This window comes from Martes martes, assembly GCF_963455335.1.
Source record: "Martes martes genome assembly, chromosome: 8".
Lineage (NCBI taxonomy): Eukaryota > Metazoa > Chordata > Mammalia > Carnivora > Mustelidae > Martes > Martes martes.
Genome location: NC_137895.1, coordinates 67,156,597 through 67,176,177, shown reverse-complemented (window position 1 = coordinate 67,176,177; position 19,581 = coordinate 67,156,597). Strand labels below are relative to the sequence as shown.

General features: G+C 40.5%; 1 protein-coding gene across 1 annotated transcript in view; it reads right to left on the bottom strand.

Annotated features, from left to right (window-relative positions):
* Window positions 1-1,462: 1,462 nt before the first annotated feature.
* TM7SF3 (transmembrane 7 superfamily member 3) overlaps window positions 1,463-19,581 on the bottom strand; it is a 34,253-nt gene continuing 16,134 nt past the window's right edge. The window contains exons 6-12 of the mRNA XM_080811431.1: window positions 15,040-15,217; window positions 10,995-11,081; window positions 8,694-8,774; window positions 7,711-7,863; window positions 5,082-5,179; window positions 4,351-4,513; window positions 1,463-3,083 (exon numbers count right to left, since the gene is read on the bottom strand). Of these exons, the coding sequence (XP_080667557.1) occupies window positions 2,821-3,083; window positions 4,351-4,513; window positions 5,082-5,179; window positions 7,711-7,863; window positions 8,694-8,774; window positions 10,995-11,081; window positions 15,040-15,217 (1,023 nt within the window). The 3' untranslated portion in view covers window positions 1,463-2,820. The remainder of the gene's footprint in view (window positions 3,084-4,350; window positions 4,514-5,081; window positions 5,180-7,710; window positions 7,864-8,693; window positions 8,775-10,994; window positions 11,082-15,039; window positions 15,218-19,581) is intronic.

The window sequence follows — 19,581 nt, the reverse complement described above, 5'->3', positions numbered from 1 at the left end:
GTAAAAACTACTATCATTGTATGTGGGGGGGTTTCTTGTTGTTGCTGATATAGCCTGATCCAGACCTGCCAACCTCCCCAGTGTAATGATTATATGGTAGTCCCTGGGTAAGCCCAAGTTTCCACTAGCTTGAGCCCCTCTCTACCTCCACTTCATAGAGTGGTCCTTACGATCACAGTGGCCAGATTGCCCAGAAGTCTTCCAATCAAGAATCAGGGTAAAATGATTTCTAAATTGTATTAGTTTCTAGCTAGGGCTGCCATGAAATACCATACATGGAGTGGCTTAAGCAGAAATTTATTTTCTCACCATTCTGGAGGCTGGAAGTCCAAGGTCGAGGTTGGTTTCCACTGAGGCCTCTCCTCTGCTTGCAGAAGGCTGCCTTCTCACTGTGTTGTCACCAATTCACCAGCAGAAGAAAACTGAAAATAATCAATGATTTATATTTTCATTCTGATACAGTATAAAGCACATTTGGATGGAAGTTAGGTATCCCAAATTTTGATCTGGGCACTATTATTGATAATAGTGACTTAATTGACTCCTTGGTCAAGAATTTCCTCAGTTAGGGGCGCCTGGGTGGCTCATTGGGTTAAGCCTCTGCCTTCGGCTCAGGTCATGATCTCAGGGTCCTGGGATCAAGCCCCACATCAGTCTCTCTGCTCAGCAAGGAGCTGCTTCCCTTCCTCTCTCTCTCTGCCTGCCTCTCTGCCTACTTGTGATCTTTGTCAAATAAATAAATTTAGAAAAAAATGTCTTCAGTTATAAAGTAAAGGGTCAGATCACATATCTCTAAGGTCTGTACCTGGTCTAATAGTCTAGCAGTTTCCTTGGTAGAACCCATTTTCTCTCCCAGCCTTCTACATAGCACTAGTTAACTGCCGTGGTTTGATAACCTGGTAGCTAACCTATAACAGGTTAATCAGAACTAAAACATTTTAGGAATATTATAATGAATTTTCTGATACTACTACTTTTTACTTTTCTTCAGTTGGACAAACCTGAAGTGCTAAGGACACCAACATGAATTAATCCACCAAAGATACCAGCTTTCCTTCTAACAAGCGGTATAAATGTTAACACACTGCCTCAGATTTCCTTCATTTCCTATTGTTTCATTTAGGCTTAAACTGAATTTTTAAGATAAAGATTGAATTCTCCAGATGGAAGTCATTTTATACCTATGAAACTTCTATCCTGTCTTTATTGCTGTCGTACAAATAGAGTTGGTCAAAAAATTTTATAAAAACTTAATGAGGGGCACCTGGGTGGCTCAGTGGGTTAAGCCTCTGCCTTCAGCTCATGTCATGCTCTCAGGGACCTGGGATCGAGCCCCACATTGGGCTCTCTGCTCAGTGGAGAGCCTGCTTCCCCCTGGAGCTCTCTCTGCCTGCCTCTCTGCCTACTTGTGATCTGTCATAAATAAATAAAATCATAAAAAAAAAATTTAATGAGACTTTTTAGCATTATTTTCAAAATAGGCATTTATTATTTTAAAAAATTATACAAAGTGGCTTTTTATTACTCAAATTATGAAAACTTTTAAACAATTTGTTTCAAGCCTCCAAAAAAGTGTGCTCTGTCTTTAGTCTTCAGTGGCAATACATTTTGATGGTATGGAAAATAACTCACAAACATTCCACAGAACTTTGTTAGAATGTGCAAAGATATGACAGAAGTCAGAAGCCCTAAAGGGATTAAAAAAATGTTCAAGTAAGTATTATTGAAGTTAATATAAACAGGATTACAGAATAGTTAACACCTGTGTGTAATTTTGCAAAGCAAAAATGATTAGTTTTGTATGTCTGCACTTTGTTTCAGCCTTTCTTGAAACAATTTTAAATGCAAAAACTGAAAATTTTCCAGTTACCTGAAACTTTGGAAATCTATTGTACTTTAAAAAAAAGCAGCATCATTTAAATAGTGGTTAACTCACAGATGTATATACAACCAACGACAAGCACCGTCACTATGATTCAGGCATGCCAGAGTCCCCAGCTTACAATCCACAGCAGAACCAGATGCAGCCTCTCTGACAGTTAAGACAAAAGGCCATGAGGAGTGAGTATGCAGTGCAGGGCATCCACATGCTTGCTTGTGGAGGAAAAGGGTCAAAACTGAAAGGACTTTGCTACAGAATCCAAGGTCCTAATTCAAAGCAGCTCCTTTAAATTACATGATTCCTTTTTGACTCCCTCATCACTAAAACACAGATGGTACAAAGAATATAAAAGAAAATTTTTGAAACCTGTATTTGACATCAATGCTAATACCCACCAATTTAGCAGAAAGAACTACAAAATGCAAATTTTAAAAGGTTTCCTTACTTATGGGACTACAGATTGGGGTAGGAGCCAACTGGCTTCCTAAGAAACAATTCTAATGCACTTTAAATTGGAAATGAGATGTCAACACTCCTTTAAGGGCCTTTAAAGAAAAAAAAGAGGCCATTATATCCATATCAAAGTTTTATTATCTATATAAGTTGACCTGTTTTCAAATAACTGACATAATTTAGTATTTAAATTAGCATTTTAAGCAATAAGAGGCAAAAACAAAGTGCCTACTGAACTATACACTTTATGATTGATACAGTAAATGTGTAATTTTACCACAATTAAAAATAAAAGAAAGAAGGGTACCTTTTGATAATATATCAATAAGGACACCACAATATGGTACAAAGCACAGATAGATACAAAAGCCTGCTTTCTTCTCAGACTTGCACTGGAGATGGCTGAAGCAGGCTGGGCATACACACCAAAGCTGGGCAACGCTTGACTTGTACTTCAAGATCACAATGACCAAGCCTTTTGGTATCTACAGAAGCAGGGGTGTTCTCTCTCCAGCTGGCTGTTCCTTCCGGAAGAGTTCTTTGATCTGGGTTAGTCGGCAGTAGAGCCTCTCTCTCAATGGAGGGATGTGGTAGCTAGGGTCCAGAACATTCGTTACTCTGCGCTCCCTCTCTCGCTTCCATAACTTGTACGGGTGGGCAGGAAAAAATGGCTGCCCTCTTTCTCTTCGCATCTGTAACGTCACTCCACTTACGGCAAGCATCCCCCATACTGCCAGGATAATAAAGTCTAAAAAAAACAGCAGAAAAGCAGTTTGAACTCTTATATTTCGCAATCTAAAAGAGCTCTAACACTTAACCTTTCAGAGTTTAAATCTGTGTCATTCTTTCTCAGCAATATTAGACTTTCTGGTGAGTTTGGCCAAACGTGTATTTCCTCACTTACAACCGAGGAATGAATAAGGAAGCTAGTCTTAAATTTTAAAATGGGAATTTTCTGTTACAGGCACTTGAAAGTCCGGAGAGGCTGTAAGGAATCCGTTGTTTGGATCCCTGGAATTCCAATACTCTATGACCAGTGCCCACAGGCGTGGTTGTTCATTGTGTTTTCCTGGGGCTGGGGTGGAGAGAAAGCAGTCCAGTCCTCCAGCTATACCCCACAAACACACATCACGAGATGTGTGGAACACATCTGCGGAACACACGTGCAGAACACGAGACGCCACTCTGCTCTCTTTTCTCCCATTACACTCAATGCAGGGGCCACCCTCTTCACGCAGAGCAGGTACAGAAGGTTCAACAGTTCAACAGACTAACTGAGCTGCTGGCAAAGGTTGGACAAAATATTGTTTTGTATGTAAAACTTGCAAGACACCTGGATTTCAAGGTCTCTACCATCAACCTCTTATCCAGTGAGGGTAGGCTCAGGATGGTAGAGGGAAAGATTTGCCCTTAAATATTCACAGCAATCAGGACTATGCTTATAGATCTTCAATTCCAAGACATGCTTTTCCATCTTCCATATTTTAACATTTCTGAAACCAATACATCCTACACATCGTTGTGAACATCTGATTTAGTAATTTAGTAATCTAATTTAGTACTTTTTTTTTCTTCAAAAAGTTAATGGAGAAGCTTTAATGGGTAGAATCTTAAAATTGCAGAAACAATAACACCTACTGATTGAAAATCACTTTTTCTCTTTCAAGTAGCAAATTACATGCTTCTTTAAACGAGGGAAACAAAGGAATAACTTTAAAAATCAGACTGTCATTTTCATCCCACCCCAACTGGAAATTGACCAGGTAACCAGAATAATCCTGGATGAGAAATTTCTTAACAAAGTTCATTTAGAAGATTTTTAGAAGTAGGAACTTCAACCTCCTTACAAATTTGAATTTTTTGCTCCTATGATCATAAGTGAACATTAACAGAAGACTCTAATAGCATTTGTATAGTGTGAGTTTTCTCCTCTTGTCCAGTTAACCTTCTTTCAATCTAGTTACCAAGTGTTCTTGTTAGCACAAGTAGGCTAGTGTTCTCGGATTTAGTCTTACCATTAGTTTGAAAAGGCACATTTGTGAAAGCTCTGTGGAAATCCTCATGGAGTGCTCTCTTGAGTACATTCAAAGTGATGTAAGAAAGGCTTGTGTACAAGTAACTGTCAAAGGCCAAGACCACCGAGTAGGAGCCAACGAATCCACAAGTCAGTATGTTCAGCTGTGGAAGAGTACGAGTGTTTAGGCATCACCACTGGCAGAACAAGGAATAGATTCTAACCCTCCCCACTCACAGGGACTCACTTCTGCTCCCTCAGGGCACAGGAAACGGGGTCAAGTCTCAGAGCTGAATAAAGGTTAGCTGTAAGGTTAAACTGACAACCACCTTTGACACCCACAGTGAGTTCTTAAAACACGGTTTACTTTCATCATAGAAAATGTCTTTCCTAGGGAAGAACCTCATTAATAAAGTCTAACTAGACGAAGAACGCTTCATCTGGAGACACCGCTTGTGCGTTTACACGAGCCCAACCTCTCTGCTCCCACCGTTCAAAGCATACGGACAGCGGTGACCTGCCCCACTTGATGAAAAAAGCACTGTGTGCTAATTTTAATCAGAACTTCCCTTGCTTTCACAGTAACAAGACTATTTAAAATTCATCATCTCCTAAAGATTCTCACGTAGCTCTCCCCAGTAAATAAAACATGCAAAATGATGCAGTAAGTGAACAGCAACTGAAGGCCCGGGACAGTAGCATGAATAAATCTCACTTGATGAAAACACTCACTATTCTCAGGCAGCCCATGAAAACTACAGGAATGATAACAGCTATACAAGAGAAGGTCACCCAGAATACACCATCGTCTTGAAAAATCTTCAGGTTTCCTGCAAAAAGAAAGCAAGAGTTAACAGCAGGTTTACCAAGTTCAATTTCATTTTCTCAACATCTAAACACAGACATACATCAAAGGTTTATTATGACCACCAGGGAACAGATTGGCAATTAGAAATGAATTCTGACTTTTTTCATTTAACTGCCAGTATAATCCCCTTTGAAGGATGTGTCTTAGAAGGTTGAGGAGTGGGAGGAAAATCAAGCAGGTAAATGCTCTGCTTTTATTCCCTAGAAAATTTAGAAGAGGCTGGACTAGTCCAAGCTCTTCCATTCACTAGCCGTGATACTAGGGCCCAGTTTCCTAACCTGTAAAATGAGAAGATTGAACTATTTCGTGTCTAACCTCTGTATCATCCTTCCTTGCTCTATGTTTCTATCACTCTATGATTTTGTACTGCAAAGTAAAAAGTGCAAGTAAATGGCATTCAGAGCTAACTATATGAACTCCTACCCAATATGAGCAGCAAAATCCACTCACTATATTTTTGTCATCAGTGAATTTCCTGCCCAGGCCCTGCATCCTGGAATATCAGGAAAGACAGGGGCTAACCACTTGCCTGAGCTTCCGCTAAACCCTTACATTTAAATAGCGAGAACATAAGCCGGACAGTTTTACTGATACTGGCACCACCATTTAGTCCAACTGGAGGTAGCCCATATGTTGAGACCCAGGAATCCTGGAAGAGGGGGAAGATGTGACCTTGGAACTCCACATTCTCAGAAAGTGAATTTATGGATCATATTCTGTAGTTTAACTGCTTTAACCTCCACAAAATACACATGTAGCTTTAAAAAAAAAAAAAAAAAAAGTCAAGAAATCCAGGGATTAAAAATAGTAGTTGTGATGCAAGCATGTGAAGACTGACCCTTTCAGAGCATAAGCTCTTTGCTATTGACATCATCAGGTGAAAACAGTACTGACTGCATTAGATCTGAGAGTTAGTCAGTATTTCTCAAATTTTAATGCTTAAAAAATACGATTTTGCACCCACTGGAGACAGTCACCCTAACTGCCCTTCATCAGTGAGACAGTTCACAAATAAACACATTAACTATTAAAAATTTGAAACAATCATGCCTCCATTCTCCAAGCACTGGCAAAGAAAGGTAAAGGAGCTCATTAAGTAGTTCATTTAGCACTTAGGGAATAGGGCCCCGAATCTGCATTTTCAACAAATGTCCCTGTGAACCTATCCTTTAGCCAAATCTAAACACTGCTACTTTGTATCAATCTAGATAAAAAGCTACCGGCAAGGGGGCCTGTGAGAATGAACCTGACTGTAGGTTTGGCTAAAATCAGAACAAAGGGACTTGGATGGACAGTAAACACACTGCTTGTCAATTCTTTCTGGTCTTGAAAAAAATATCTTCAGAGAGCCAACCGTACTCTGTAAATTATATCATGTGTGCTCAAGAGATGACAGCCTCAAGAGATAGTTCTTATATCTAATATTTCCATCAACTTTAATCTGATGTTGATATACATAACAGAAGAACTAAACATTATCACAAAAAGGAAATAGTATAGCAGAGTACCTTAGAACATAAATACTTTTTTTTTTTTAATATTTTTGACAACAATCAGGAAACGTTAAGTTCTTATACAACCGCAAAGTGGAAGGGGACAGAATATGCCACTCCAAAATGTACACTTTGGCATGTGGATTATTTTGAGTTGAAGGCAATCAGGACCCAGCAGAGTCAGGAAAAACTTTAACTGCTTCACTAACTGCCTACAAGCATTTACACAGGGAGCCTGATTCAGAAAGAGAGCAACTACGCATGATAACTATTTTATCTGAGATGCTCACCTGCCTGAGAGGGCAAACACCTGATTACCATAAGCCTGCTCTTCTTCTTTCCTTGCGAGTTGCACTCCCCACCTTGCAAACCCCAGGCACCTACCCCATTCCTTAGCTTAGGATGACAATGAAGCCTCAGCTGCTGGACAGCCTTTGGGCCCATATTTTTAAGGGGCTCCTATACATACAAAATTAAATTTGTCCTTTTGTTAGTCTATCTTATGTTAATTTAATGATTAGACCAGCTGAAGAACCTTAGAAGTATAAAGGGAAATTTCTCCAACCTTACAAAAGATAGTTAAATTACAAGTTAACCACATTCTTAAAACTCATAGAAACTGGATTACTTAAAAAAAAAAAAAAAATTCCCAGAACCATCCCGTGCTGCCACCCTTTAGTAGGTATGTGAGAATGCCCGGAGTTTGGCAGGTGGCAGGAGTGACGGTCAGGGTAAAAGACAACCCAGGAACGAAGCACCAGGTTCCCAACCCAGCTGCCAGCACAGCTGTGCCAAGCTCATCTGTGGGATACACCGGGCTTCAGTGCTCATGAGTCACTTTATATTGGCCCTCCCTCAAGTGCCATATCATCCATAGAAATTTCCAGAACTCTACAGGCAAGGCCCCAAGTCCCCGATGGGGCAGTATTTGCACCTAGAGAACCCAAATGAGGTCTTGCAAACAGCAAACTGAACGCAGAAAACATTACACATCTCCTACCCAGCAGGGCAAAGAACGTCACTGAGGAGATGAGGAAGCCCAGCTCTAATCCAACACACAGCATGCAAAACAGGAGGATTCCGAATCGCCACCAAGCAGCTACCAGGAGAATCCCACCAACGCTTCCAGCGACGGCTGTCAGAATCAGACGAACTGCACAGAAGGAGAAGATGAACTGTTTGACCAGAGGCAGCTTTTCCTACCACATGCCTTAGACACACAATACCATTGCCAGAGGCAGCCTTAGCCTTTCTGTGGGTCAGGCACTGAGGCGATGTCAGGACTCCAGCACAGGGAGGCCTTCCCTAAGGACAGGCTGGTCATTGCTGCAGAAACCAGCAGGTGAGCCAAACCTCCCAGGCAAGTGATAGGTGTGGTTTGGCACAACCCATAAATCGGGGCTAAGGAAGAAGGGGCAACAAGCATTCTGCTAAATGTGACAAAGAAGGATGGGTTGTGTTTGTTTGAAGATAAAGAAAATCTTAAAATATTTTGATTGTTGTAAATCTCATATCTTCAATATACCACATAGCTGGACTACAGCAACATAGCCCTTCCCTTCCCTAAGTACCACGGAATTCACCAAGCAAATTAAAAATCCAGAAGAGGGGTGCCTGGGTGGCTCAGTGGGTTAAGCCTATGCCTTCAGCTCGGGTCATGATCCCAAGAGTCCTGGGATCGAGCCCCGCCATCAGGCTCTCTGTGCAGCAGGGAGCCTGCTTCCCCCTCTCTCTCTGCCTGCCTCTTTGCCTACTTGTGATCTCTGTCTGTCAAATAAATAAATAAAATCTTAATACATAAATAAATAAATAAAAATTCCAGAAGAGATGGTCTAAATGAGCAGCCTAGAAAAGCTGTTTCAAGTATAAGTGGCTCATTATTTACACACATAACAAATATCACACACAATACCGTTCAAACTATAGAAAGAAAGAGGGAGTATGAACACAACCTCTTTCTTCCCAATTATTATCTTCACTTACCATCATACGTAAGAAGTGTCAGTCTTGTAATCGGTATGTAGAAGAAGAAACCCATGAAGATAAAGCCTATGAAAAATAATTCTAGTAGCAAACCACCCGAAAAAGAAGAGAAAAAAAATAGAAGCTACGGTTAGGTATTCTTTTCACAGTGCAATTTAAATTTCAAACCTACAAATACATGCTTAAGCATTCAGAATTCACACATATTAGGACATTCTGAGGAAAGATACACCTGAAAGACAGGAAAAATTTAGAAGTGAGTGGGAGTAAATATTAAATGAATACAGTATTAAAGTATTAACTATTAGATACACAGCATAGAGGTCAGTATCAATTGGTAAATTGTTAACTGTTAATTTCATAGCTCATTTTAATATCCCTGTACTTCCCACTGAAAACAAGAATGGTATACTTCTGTCATTGTGTCTGATCTGAAACTACACAATAGATTTAATTTGTTACATGAGCAAAAAATAAAAGGTAAGGAAAAATAACAAAATATTTCAAAGTAAAAAGTGACTTTTGGGAAGCCTGGGTGGCTCAGTCTGTTAAGCATCTGTGTTCAGCTCAGGTCATGATCCCAGGGTCCTGGGATCGAGTCCTGCATCAGGTTCCTTGTTCAACAAGGAACCTGTTTCTCCCTCTGCCTGCTGCTCCCCCTGCTTATGCGTGTACTCACTCTCTCTCCCTCTGACAAATAAATAAATAATTTTTTTTAAAGTAACTTCTATAACTTCCTTTAATTTATCCTTTCCTGTTTAGGCTGAATAATTAATCACTGTCTTCATCCATTAAAATACCTAGTAGTATCTTTGGGACCTTGCCCAGAGCTAAGCAATTAAGTTCTTTGTTATAGAGTCATTCTATACTTTGAGGAATTAAACATTCCTCAGAATATTTTCTATTCAATCAAGGAGAAAATATAATAATGAAGGAGTTGCATATTTCAATTCATAATTTTTTTTTTAAAGTAGGCTCCAGGCCCAGCATGGAGCCCAACACAGAGCTTGAACTCATGATGGTGAGATCAAGATCTGAACTGAGATCAGAGTCAGACACTTAACCAAATGAGCCACCCAGGCGCCCCCACAATTCATAATTTATTAAAGCAAGTTTAAAAAGTTTGAGATCAGTATTATTTTCACTCTTTCCTTGATGCTCTGTTATAGTTCTCGTTAATGAATAAGGATTTTTTTTTTTTAGTGATTGCCAACACTGTTACACAAAGGGCAGCCCCAAAATTCAAATCAATTCAGTGAGCATAATTTATCTAGTAGTCCCCCTCTTCATGGTTTCTCTTCTCATGACTTCAGTTACCCCACAGTCCAGAAGCAGATGATCCTCCTTCTGAGGTTCCAACAGAAGGTCAACAGTAGCCTAACACCATGTCACAATTCCTACCTGCATCATTCACCTCACTTCATCTCATCGTATGGGCATCTTATCATCTCACATCAACAGAGGAAGGATAAGTGCAAGACAATAAGATATTTTGAGAGAGAGGGATCACGCTGACCTTTTATTATAGCATCTTGCCATTATTCTATTTTATTATTAGTTATTGTTAATCTCTTACTGTGCCTAATTTATAAATTAAATTTTATCATAGGTATGTATGGATAGGAAAAAAAATATATATATATATATTTATATATAGGGTTCAAGTACTGCCCACAATTTCAGGCATCCACTAGGACACTTGGAAAGTATGCCCCACGGATAAGAGGGGACTACTGTATCCCACTCCCCAGATGGGTTTCACAGAGAAGATTGTGGAGCTCCTATTTGCAGTCTGAACCTCCCAGGACCAAGCAGACATTTCAATATACATATATCACAGACCTGCTGCTTGATGTATGTGAAACCACGTCAGTCACCACTGTCAAAATCCACACATTCTTATACAAATGTCCTGATTTCCAACCCCAGTTATTTTTAGTCAGCTAGCTGACCTAGCAATTGAAGAAGTTCACTGAGTAAATCCAGTTTTGTTCCCCTCTTAGTAAAAGGAGGTTATACTCCATTGTTCAAAGAAAAAATTAAAATGTACTAAGTAAAATCTTTACTGAACTAAGTAAACTAAGTAAAATATTTACTGAACTAAGTAACTAAGTAAAATCTTTACTCACCTAAGTAAGTAAAGCAACTAAGTAAAATCTTTACTGAAAAGAACCCACACACAAATCTATGAAGACAACTGGAGATAAGCAGTTGCTCCCCCTCCTTAAAATTCAAATTCCCCAGCAGAATTTAAGCAAAAAAACCCATAAGTCACATAAATAGCAACTACATCAGTAATACCTGTTTTCCAGAATCTGTGTCCAAAAAAACAAACGAAGAGACCAAGTAGGGCACAAAGGGTGAAGAACACTTTGGTTGATACTCTTCCTAAAAATAATAAAAATTTAGTAGGTAATATATCCAAGCCTTTTACTCAATTACTAGAACAAAGCTTCATGAAAAAAGCAAAGGGTGCCGACAATAGTATGTACACTTACTTTAATTTATAATGTATTATGTACAAATATAAGCATATAAATTAAAAACCTACTTTAGAAATACCCTTGCCATCCCTAACAAACTGTTTTATGTGGGCAATGACCATCAATGCTACTACTATAACAAAAGAGGAACCAGACAATCTTTGGTTCCTGACAAGATATGCAGCGCTACTTTTGACATATTCTTGGGAAGTTGTGTGTGCATAAAATAGTTTTGTTTCTTCACAAACTGCAAGAAGAAAGGAAGGCAATGGAAAGAAAGGACTAGGGATTAAAAGATTTAAAAGACACATCAACTAAATACAATGTATAGACGTTATCCAAAACCTGATTCAAGTAAAAAAAAAAAAACCCTGAAAAACAATTGGGATGACTGGGAAAATGTAAATACTGGCTATTAATTTAATGGTATTAGGGAATTGTCTTTGGTATTTTTCACTAAAACTTGTATCAGTGATACTGTGCCTATACCACACACACACACACACACACACACACACACAAAGTGTGTGCATACACACTGAAATTTTGTGAACAAAATGATGACCACAGATTTGCTATTAAAAAAAAAAAAAAAACAGTAATAAAGGAAGGCTAGGAAGCCGAGACCCAGGTGGGTATATAGCTGAAATCAAAACCATGAATCAAAATCGTTAATGCTGAAAAATTAGTATATGAAGGTTCTTTGAAGGTCTTTTTTTTTTTTAAGATTTTATTTATTTATTTGACAGACAGAGATCACAAGTAAGCAGAGAGGCAGAAAGAGAGAGAGGGGGAAGCAGGCTCCCTGCTGAGCAGAGAGCCCGATGTGGGGCTCGATCCCAGGACTCTGGGATCATGACCTGAGCTGAAGGCAGAGGCTTTAACCCACTGAGCCACCCAGGCGCCCCATTAAGTTCTTCATAAAAAATCTCAACCGAAACTCACATTAAAATAAAAGAACATGTACTACACCATAAATCACACATGAACAAATTATTGCCCATATTCATTACACATACTGCTTCTGAAAAAAATGTAACATCATAACTAACAATAAAGCACAATATACCTCATAATGCCAACAAATCCCAAATCTCATGGCCCTTAATAGGCACCAACTCAAATATAAATAATGTGAATACAGCTTACCAAGGAGAAAAATACACTAAATACACCGTCATGACTCCTTTGAGATAAACACAAGAAAATAATCCCTGAACTAAAAACAGAAACAAAAGACCTGTACAATCGCATGTGGAAAATGTTACAATGTTACCACAGATCAAAACACATAAAACACCTAACAGTGCTCAGATAGAGATACCATGAAGACCTACATTTAAATAAGAAACACAGGGCAGAAGACCAGAATTTGCAGGACATGATACATACCCACACAGCAGCTCTTCTGAGAACAAAGCACCCAAAAGAAAGACGAAACAAAAGATAAGACGCCACATTCTGCTTATTTCAGACCTGTGGCTGATTGCTATTCTATGATTTAATCTTTATACCACGAGCATGGAGTCTGCTGGGATAGTTTTTTTCCTAATGAAAATCTAGTGGCAGTTTCCAGCAAGTACAATCATCAAGGTTAGCAAGATCTTCCAACCCAATAAAAACAGACACACAGTTAGCTTGCTTCCATGATATCAGACAACAAAGAGGAACTAAATGGAATCCCCAAACACAGAACCAGGAAAGGACAGAAAAAAAGAAAAAAGGAAAAACCAGACGGCAGAAGGTTTCATAAGAAGTTGACTCTAGAGACAACGCTCGAGACAAAAGGGGTACTTTGGGGGGCAATGAAGACAAAGGGGTGAATGGTCTGGGAAGACAGAAGACAGTCTTAGTAGAGTCTTTAATCATCACAGTATCACCTAGGTTATGATACATGGGCCAAGGTTTTAATTAAAAGGCAATGTGGATACCTCCTCCCTACTCCAACCTCAGGAAAAATGTCCTCGTACACATCAAGCTTGAAAATGAAAGCAACAATAGGACCAACATCACCAGGAGTAGTCAACTCTAGGTTGAAGGATCGGATCGGAGCTCCCTTTCTCCTCAGCTAACACACAGAGATGGAAACCCAGGGGAGAGGGGTTTTCAGATTGGGGGAGGCTCTGGTCCAGAAGGGCTCAAGGGAAGGGGTCTAGAGGAACCTAGGTTAAGTCTACCAGTGAAAAATGCAGAACATATAACTGCCTGGGTCTCCTACATTCTAACTCTCCAGGATCCTGAGCGTGGCAATGGAAGACAGATGGGATACAGCTCTACTGGAGAAGAAGGAAGCCTTGTCCCCAAACACAATGGACTTTATTCTTTAGAGCAAAACTCCTGGAAAGTGCTATCTGGACTCTTCTCCAATTTCTTTCCTCTTACTTGTTCTTGAACATACTCCAGTAAGGCTTATACCAGCACTCCCCTGAAACACCCCTAACCAAATATTCAAGGTTATCTCCACGAGTCATGGGACAAATAGATACCTAATGCCTCCTAAGAAGGTTACAACATCGCTTTTTTGTATTCCCACCAAAAATGCATAATGTGAATTTAATCATGAGGAAACATCAGACATACCCAAACTGGAAGACGTTCTAAAAAGTCACTCCTCAAAAGGTCAAGGTCTTAAAAGACAAAACCAGATTGAGGAATTGTTCCAGAATACAGAAGACTAAAGAGACATGTCAGTTAAATGCAACACGTGACCAGATTTTTTTTATAAAGGACATCAGTGGAATAACTAGTGAAAATCAGTGACGTCTATAGGTTAAATAATAGTACTGCATCAAAGTTAATTCTGTGAATGTGATCATTTTTACTATGGTTACATAAGGAAAAAAAATAGAAATATTTAAGGGAAAAATGTCTATGTCTGCAACTTACTCTCAAGTGGCTCAGAGAAAGAGTAGTGTCTGTGCACATACATATGGAGAGCGTGCACGCTAGCTCACTACAAAGAAGAAAAAGCAAATAGAGTAACATGTTCACATTTGAGGAAAATGAGTAAAGATTATGCAGAAATTCTTCGTGTTTTTGCATCATTTCTGTGAAACTATTTCAGAATAAAATGTTAAACACGGAATGATCTGGCCACGCCTTCACTACCACCATCCTATCCAAACCACGGTCCTCTCTCACCGGAAATTACGATAGTCTGATCCATCTCTGTTCCTCTTCTTGCCCCTGACTTTTCTCAGAAAAGCAGCCCAGTGATCCCATCAAAACCGGAGCCAGATCACGGCACCCCCTGTTTCAACCCTCCCTGCCTTTCCATTTCACTCTGAATAAAAGCCTCTGCCCACTCAGTGACCTAGCAGGCTGCACCCCTCCCCCTCCTCCAGCCTCCCTTCTCCCTGCTGTTCTTCAAACACACTAGAAGGCTCCCTGCTGAGGGCCTTTGTTCCCTGGGCCCACACTACTGCCCAGAGCCGGGCAGAGCTCCCTGCTGCGCCTCCCGTCTCCACCCAAAGGTTAGCTTTTCCACCTGGGTCTCCCTGGCCATCGCTCTCAAACTTCCTCCCTCACTGTCACTTGCTATTACCCACCTTTCCTACTTCATGCTTGCTTCTTAGCACTCAGCAGTTTCTCACATGATTAATATTTTACAAATTTATCTTGTCTGTCTCATCGCCCCTGCTAAAACATAAGCTCCGGGAGGACGGATATTTTGTCTGTTTCTTCCACTGCTATATCCCTGTGCCTAAAACAGAGAGTGGAACAACAGAGGGGCTCAAAAGGCCTTTGCTGAATGAATGAAGACCAGACAAAAGCATTTTTTAATCTTCTTAAGTTCTGGACTGGTTGACCTCGATCTGCAAAGCCAAAGAAGAAATTTTCAAAGTTTAAATCTACATACTCACCAAGGGAAGAACAATTACCCTCCTTGGCCTCAAAGTGGCAAGCGTACGTGTGAACAGGAACATACGCGGCAGATGTATTGAGAAGTGGATCCCGAACAATGACATTATAAATGACACCTTGTCCTCGGAGAGAGGAGAAGGAAACACTTGGCTTATCATTAGCTGTTAGGGTAACCACCTGAAGCCAAAAATAATGTGTGATTAGTGTTCAGATTTTTTTTAAAGCTATTCTATTATAATCCCACCTACAGGTGATATTAAATTATATTAAATTATAATTCTTGTTTAAAATATATACCAACCCAGTTAGCTCTCTCCAACAACTGTCCTACACAGTTATAGTTGCATGTGCTAATATAAGCAAGTTCTTATACAAAATGCTTCTAAAGTTTTTGCACAACATCAAATGGTTAACAATTTAAGTAAAATATGATATAAAGTGTAAACACTAATCAGGACAAAATTATAAGAAAATTCCTGTCGTCTACTAGATTGTAAACAACACAACAGCAAGAACTGCATTTATCTTGCTCCGTAGTCCTTCTTTCCTCAGTTCTTAGCACAATGCTTGGCACAGAGTAAGTGTTCAACAAATGTTAGCTATTACTACTAGCTACGGAACTGTGAACAGACAAGTGTTTATTAACATCTTGTGGAGAGGACCCAGCTATCTTTGTCTAACAGACTCTGCAATAAGAAAACATTCCATGCAAGTTGTTATGCAGTGGTTCTTCACTTCAAAACTTCCATTTTAGGGGTGCCTGGGTGGCTCAGTTGGTTAGGCGACTGCCTTCAGCTCAGGTCACCATCCTGGAGTCCCGGGATCGAGTCCCACATCGGGCTCCCAGCTCCGTGGGGAGTCTGCTTCTCCCCTCTGACCTTCTTCCCTCTCATGCTCTCTCTCTCACTCTCTCTCTCAAATAAAAATAAACTCAAAAAAAAAAAAACCTTCCATTTTAAAGGTTGTTTTTAGGAAGGTAATATACATAATAAAAGAAACATGCCCCTACCATGTCTTTCATAGCTTTTTTCCCCCTTAACCAAAATCCAACCATTTCATGCATGCTGTTTACCCCCGACATCTAGGACAGTCCTTCCCATCACTCTCTCCCGCCCACCCAATGATTCTTTTTTTTTCTAAGATTTTATCTATTTATTTGATAGAGATCACAAGTAGGCAGAGAGGCAGGCAGAGAGAGAGGAGGAAGCAGGCTCCCCGCTGAACAGAGAGCCCGATGCGGGGCTCGATCCCAGGACCCTGGGATCATGACCTGAGCCGAAGGCAGAGGTTTTAACTCACTGAGCCACGTAGGCACCCCACCAATGATTCTTTTTTTTTTCTTTTTTAAGATTTTATTTATTTATTTGACAGAGAGAGAGATCACAAGTAGGCAGAGAGGCAGGCAGAGAGAGAGGAGGAAGCAGGCTCCCTGCTGAGCAGAGAGCCCCATGCAGGGCTCGATCTCAGGACCCTGAGATCATGACCTGAGCCGAAGGCAGAGGCTTTAACTCACTGAGCCACCCAAGTGCCCCCCCCAACCAATGATTCTTAAAAGAGATTAAGAGCAGTTGTCTTTTCCTGTTTGCTTGTTATTGTGGGGCCGAGAGGGAGAGAATAATGTTAAGTAGGCTCCATGCCCAGTGCAGAGCCCAATATAGGGCTCAATCTCATGACCCTGAGATCATGACCTGAGTCGAAATCAAGAGTCAGTTGTTTAACCTGCTGAGCCACCTAGGTGCCCCCAGAGCACCTATCTTACAGGGGCACTTAGCTGGCTCAGTTGGTAAAGCCTATGATTCTAGATCTCATGGTTGTAAGTTCAAGCCACAGGTTGGGTACAGAAATTACTTAAAAATAAAATCTTTAGGGGCACCTAGGCGGTGCAGTTAAGCCTTCAACTCGTGGTTTCAGCTGAGGTTGTGATCTCAGGGTCGTGAAATTGAGCACCTCGATGGCCTTCACACTCAGTGCTGGAGCTGCTTAAGATCCTCTCTGGCCTCTCCCTCTGCCCCTTTAGGGGCACCTAGGCGGTGCAGTTAAGCCTTCAACTCGTGGTTTCAGCTGAGGTTGTGATCTCAGGGTCATGAAATTGAGCACCTCGATGGCCTTCACACTCAGTGCTGGAGCTGCTTAAGATCCTCTCTGGCCTCTCCCTCTGCCCCTTTAGGGGCACCTAGGCGGTGCAGTTAAGCCTTCAACTCGTGGTTTCAGCTGAGGTTGTGATCTCAGGGTCGTGAAATTGAGCACCTCGATGGCCTTCACACTCAGTGCTGGAGCTGCTTAAGATCCTCTCTGGCCTCTCCCTCTGCCCCTTACCCCCCACCACCTGCTCAGGCTCTCTCTTAAAATAAAAATAAAATCTTTGGGACGCCTGGGTGGCTCAGTTGGTTAAGCGGCTGCCTTCAGCTCAGGTCATGATCCCAGCGTCCTGGGATCGAGTCCCACATCGGGCTCCTTGCTCGGCGGGGAGCCTGCTTCTCCCTCTGCCTCTGCCTACCACTCTGTCTGCCTGTGCTCGCTCGCTCTCTCTCTCTAACAAATAAATAAATAAATTTAAAAAAAAAATAAAATAAAAAAATAAAAAAAATAAATAAAAAAATAAAAATAAAAATAAAATCTTAAAAAAAAAAAAAAAAAGAGCAGTTGTCTTACAGAACATTCCACGGTCTGGATATGCTCAAGGTGTCCAACTTATTCTTTAACCCTATGTAAATCCTATAAACAGCAACTCCAGTGGACTGAATTCAGGTTAAACATGTTTTGCTAAAACATTTCACAGGTGATCGTGATGATGTCAGATGGAGTCATATGAGCACATAAGGCCAGCTACCCACTATCAGTGAACCCAACAGACCATACAGATAAGAGCAAGACCATCAAATCATTCCACTCCAAAAGTAAGTTTTTCCTTTGCAAATAGAATTAATCTGAGCATGCTGAGACTACCCTGTTCCCCAACAGTCGTTCACCTGCTGATCCTTGCCTGACTTATTTCACTGAGGGTGGAATATGGTGATTTTCTCATCCTGTTATTCCTTCTACATCTACTGGTTGGCACTCTTCCATGAAGAGCCTTCTCTCGTCCAGGAGGATGAATTATAGGGCCTTTTTTTGAAAATGCAGCATAAATTCCTCCCCTGTATCGATTTCCAGAGTAACTTGGTACAGGAGTCTCCTCCAATGTTGGCAACTGAGGAGTTTTCTTTTTCTCTTTTTTTCCCCCTCTCATTAGTATTTGTATGGACTTATTTTTATTTATTCAAAACCTATAACCAATCATTACTCTTTTTGATGACTGAACTGCCCCGAAGTTGGTCAGGGCAAGCCTCTTTAAACAGGCTCTGACTCTTTTCAACATGCCCTCATTAGTCAACGAGGGTTTCCCTCAACTCTGGCACACAAAATTCTAACTCTTCCCTAAAGTTAAAAAGTATGAAGAATTCTTACATTCTTCATGAGAATAAAATAAAATGATCTTCAAAATTTTCTATGTAAAAAGGCAACCGGTAAACTTGTCCAAAAGAGCTTCTAAATTTGTGAATAAGCACAACGAGTTCTCTTGTGTAAGGCTCTTTCTTAGCATATGACCATGACATCCTAGGTGACAAGATGACAAAATGAGATCTTGCTCTGCAATAGACTGAGGGCCTAGGCTAATCACAGAGGCCACGGCTTCCTATAAAATCTGGTAACCTATCAACCTTCTGGAAGAATCAGAGCAGCCTAGAAAAACTCTACCCATAAGCCATTAGACTGAAGGATAAACTTCTATATTATTAGACTGCTATCAAGTACTTTTTAAGACATAAATCCTGCCCTCCACAAAAATCATCTATAGCACGAATCTCAAATTTTAATATGCATAGGAATCACCTGGGGCCCTTAAAATGCAATTTCTGATTCAGTAGGTCAGGGTAGAGCCAAAGAGTCTACAATTCTAACAAACTCCCAGGTGGTGCCAATGCTGCTGGCCCATATCCCACACTTGGTATTCCAAGAATTTACGGGGGTTCCAAAGGTCAGAGAAAACTTCTGCTTCAAGTTAGAGACTTCTGAGTTTGGGTTTAAATATTAATGTCAGGGGCTCCTGGGTGGCTCAGTGGGTTAAGCAGCGGACTCTTGGTTTTGGCTCAGGTCCTGATCTCCAGGTCATGAGATCAAGCCCCATACGGGGCTTTACACTCAGCACAAAGTCTGCCGGTCCCTCTCCCTCCCCTTCTGCCCCTCTACCCATCTCCTCTCTCCACATGCACATCCACACTCTCTCTCCCTAAAATAAATAAAAACAAAAATCTTTTAAATAAATAAATAAGTAAATATTAATGACAATGGGTATATCCTGAAACAGTTTCTCCTTGTTCTTTAAAAGACGCTATAACTTTTATACTTGCCAAAAGTTTTTATCTAATAGTTATGGGCATACAAAGAAAAATCACTTCCATCTGTAGCTGAAGATTACCAGGTCATGTATGCGACAGTAATTAAAACATAACATAATTTATATGCACCTCCTCAAAAGCCAACATTACTTGGGGATATCA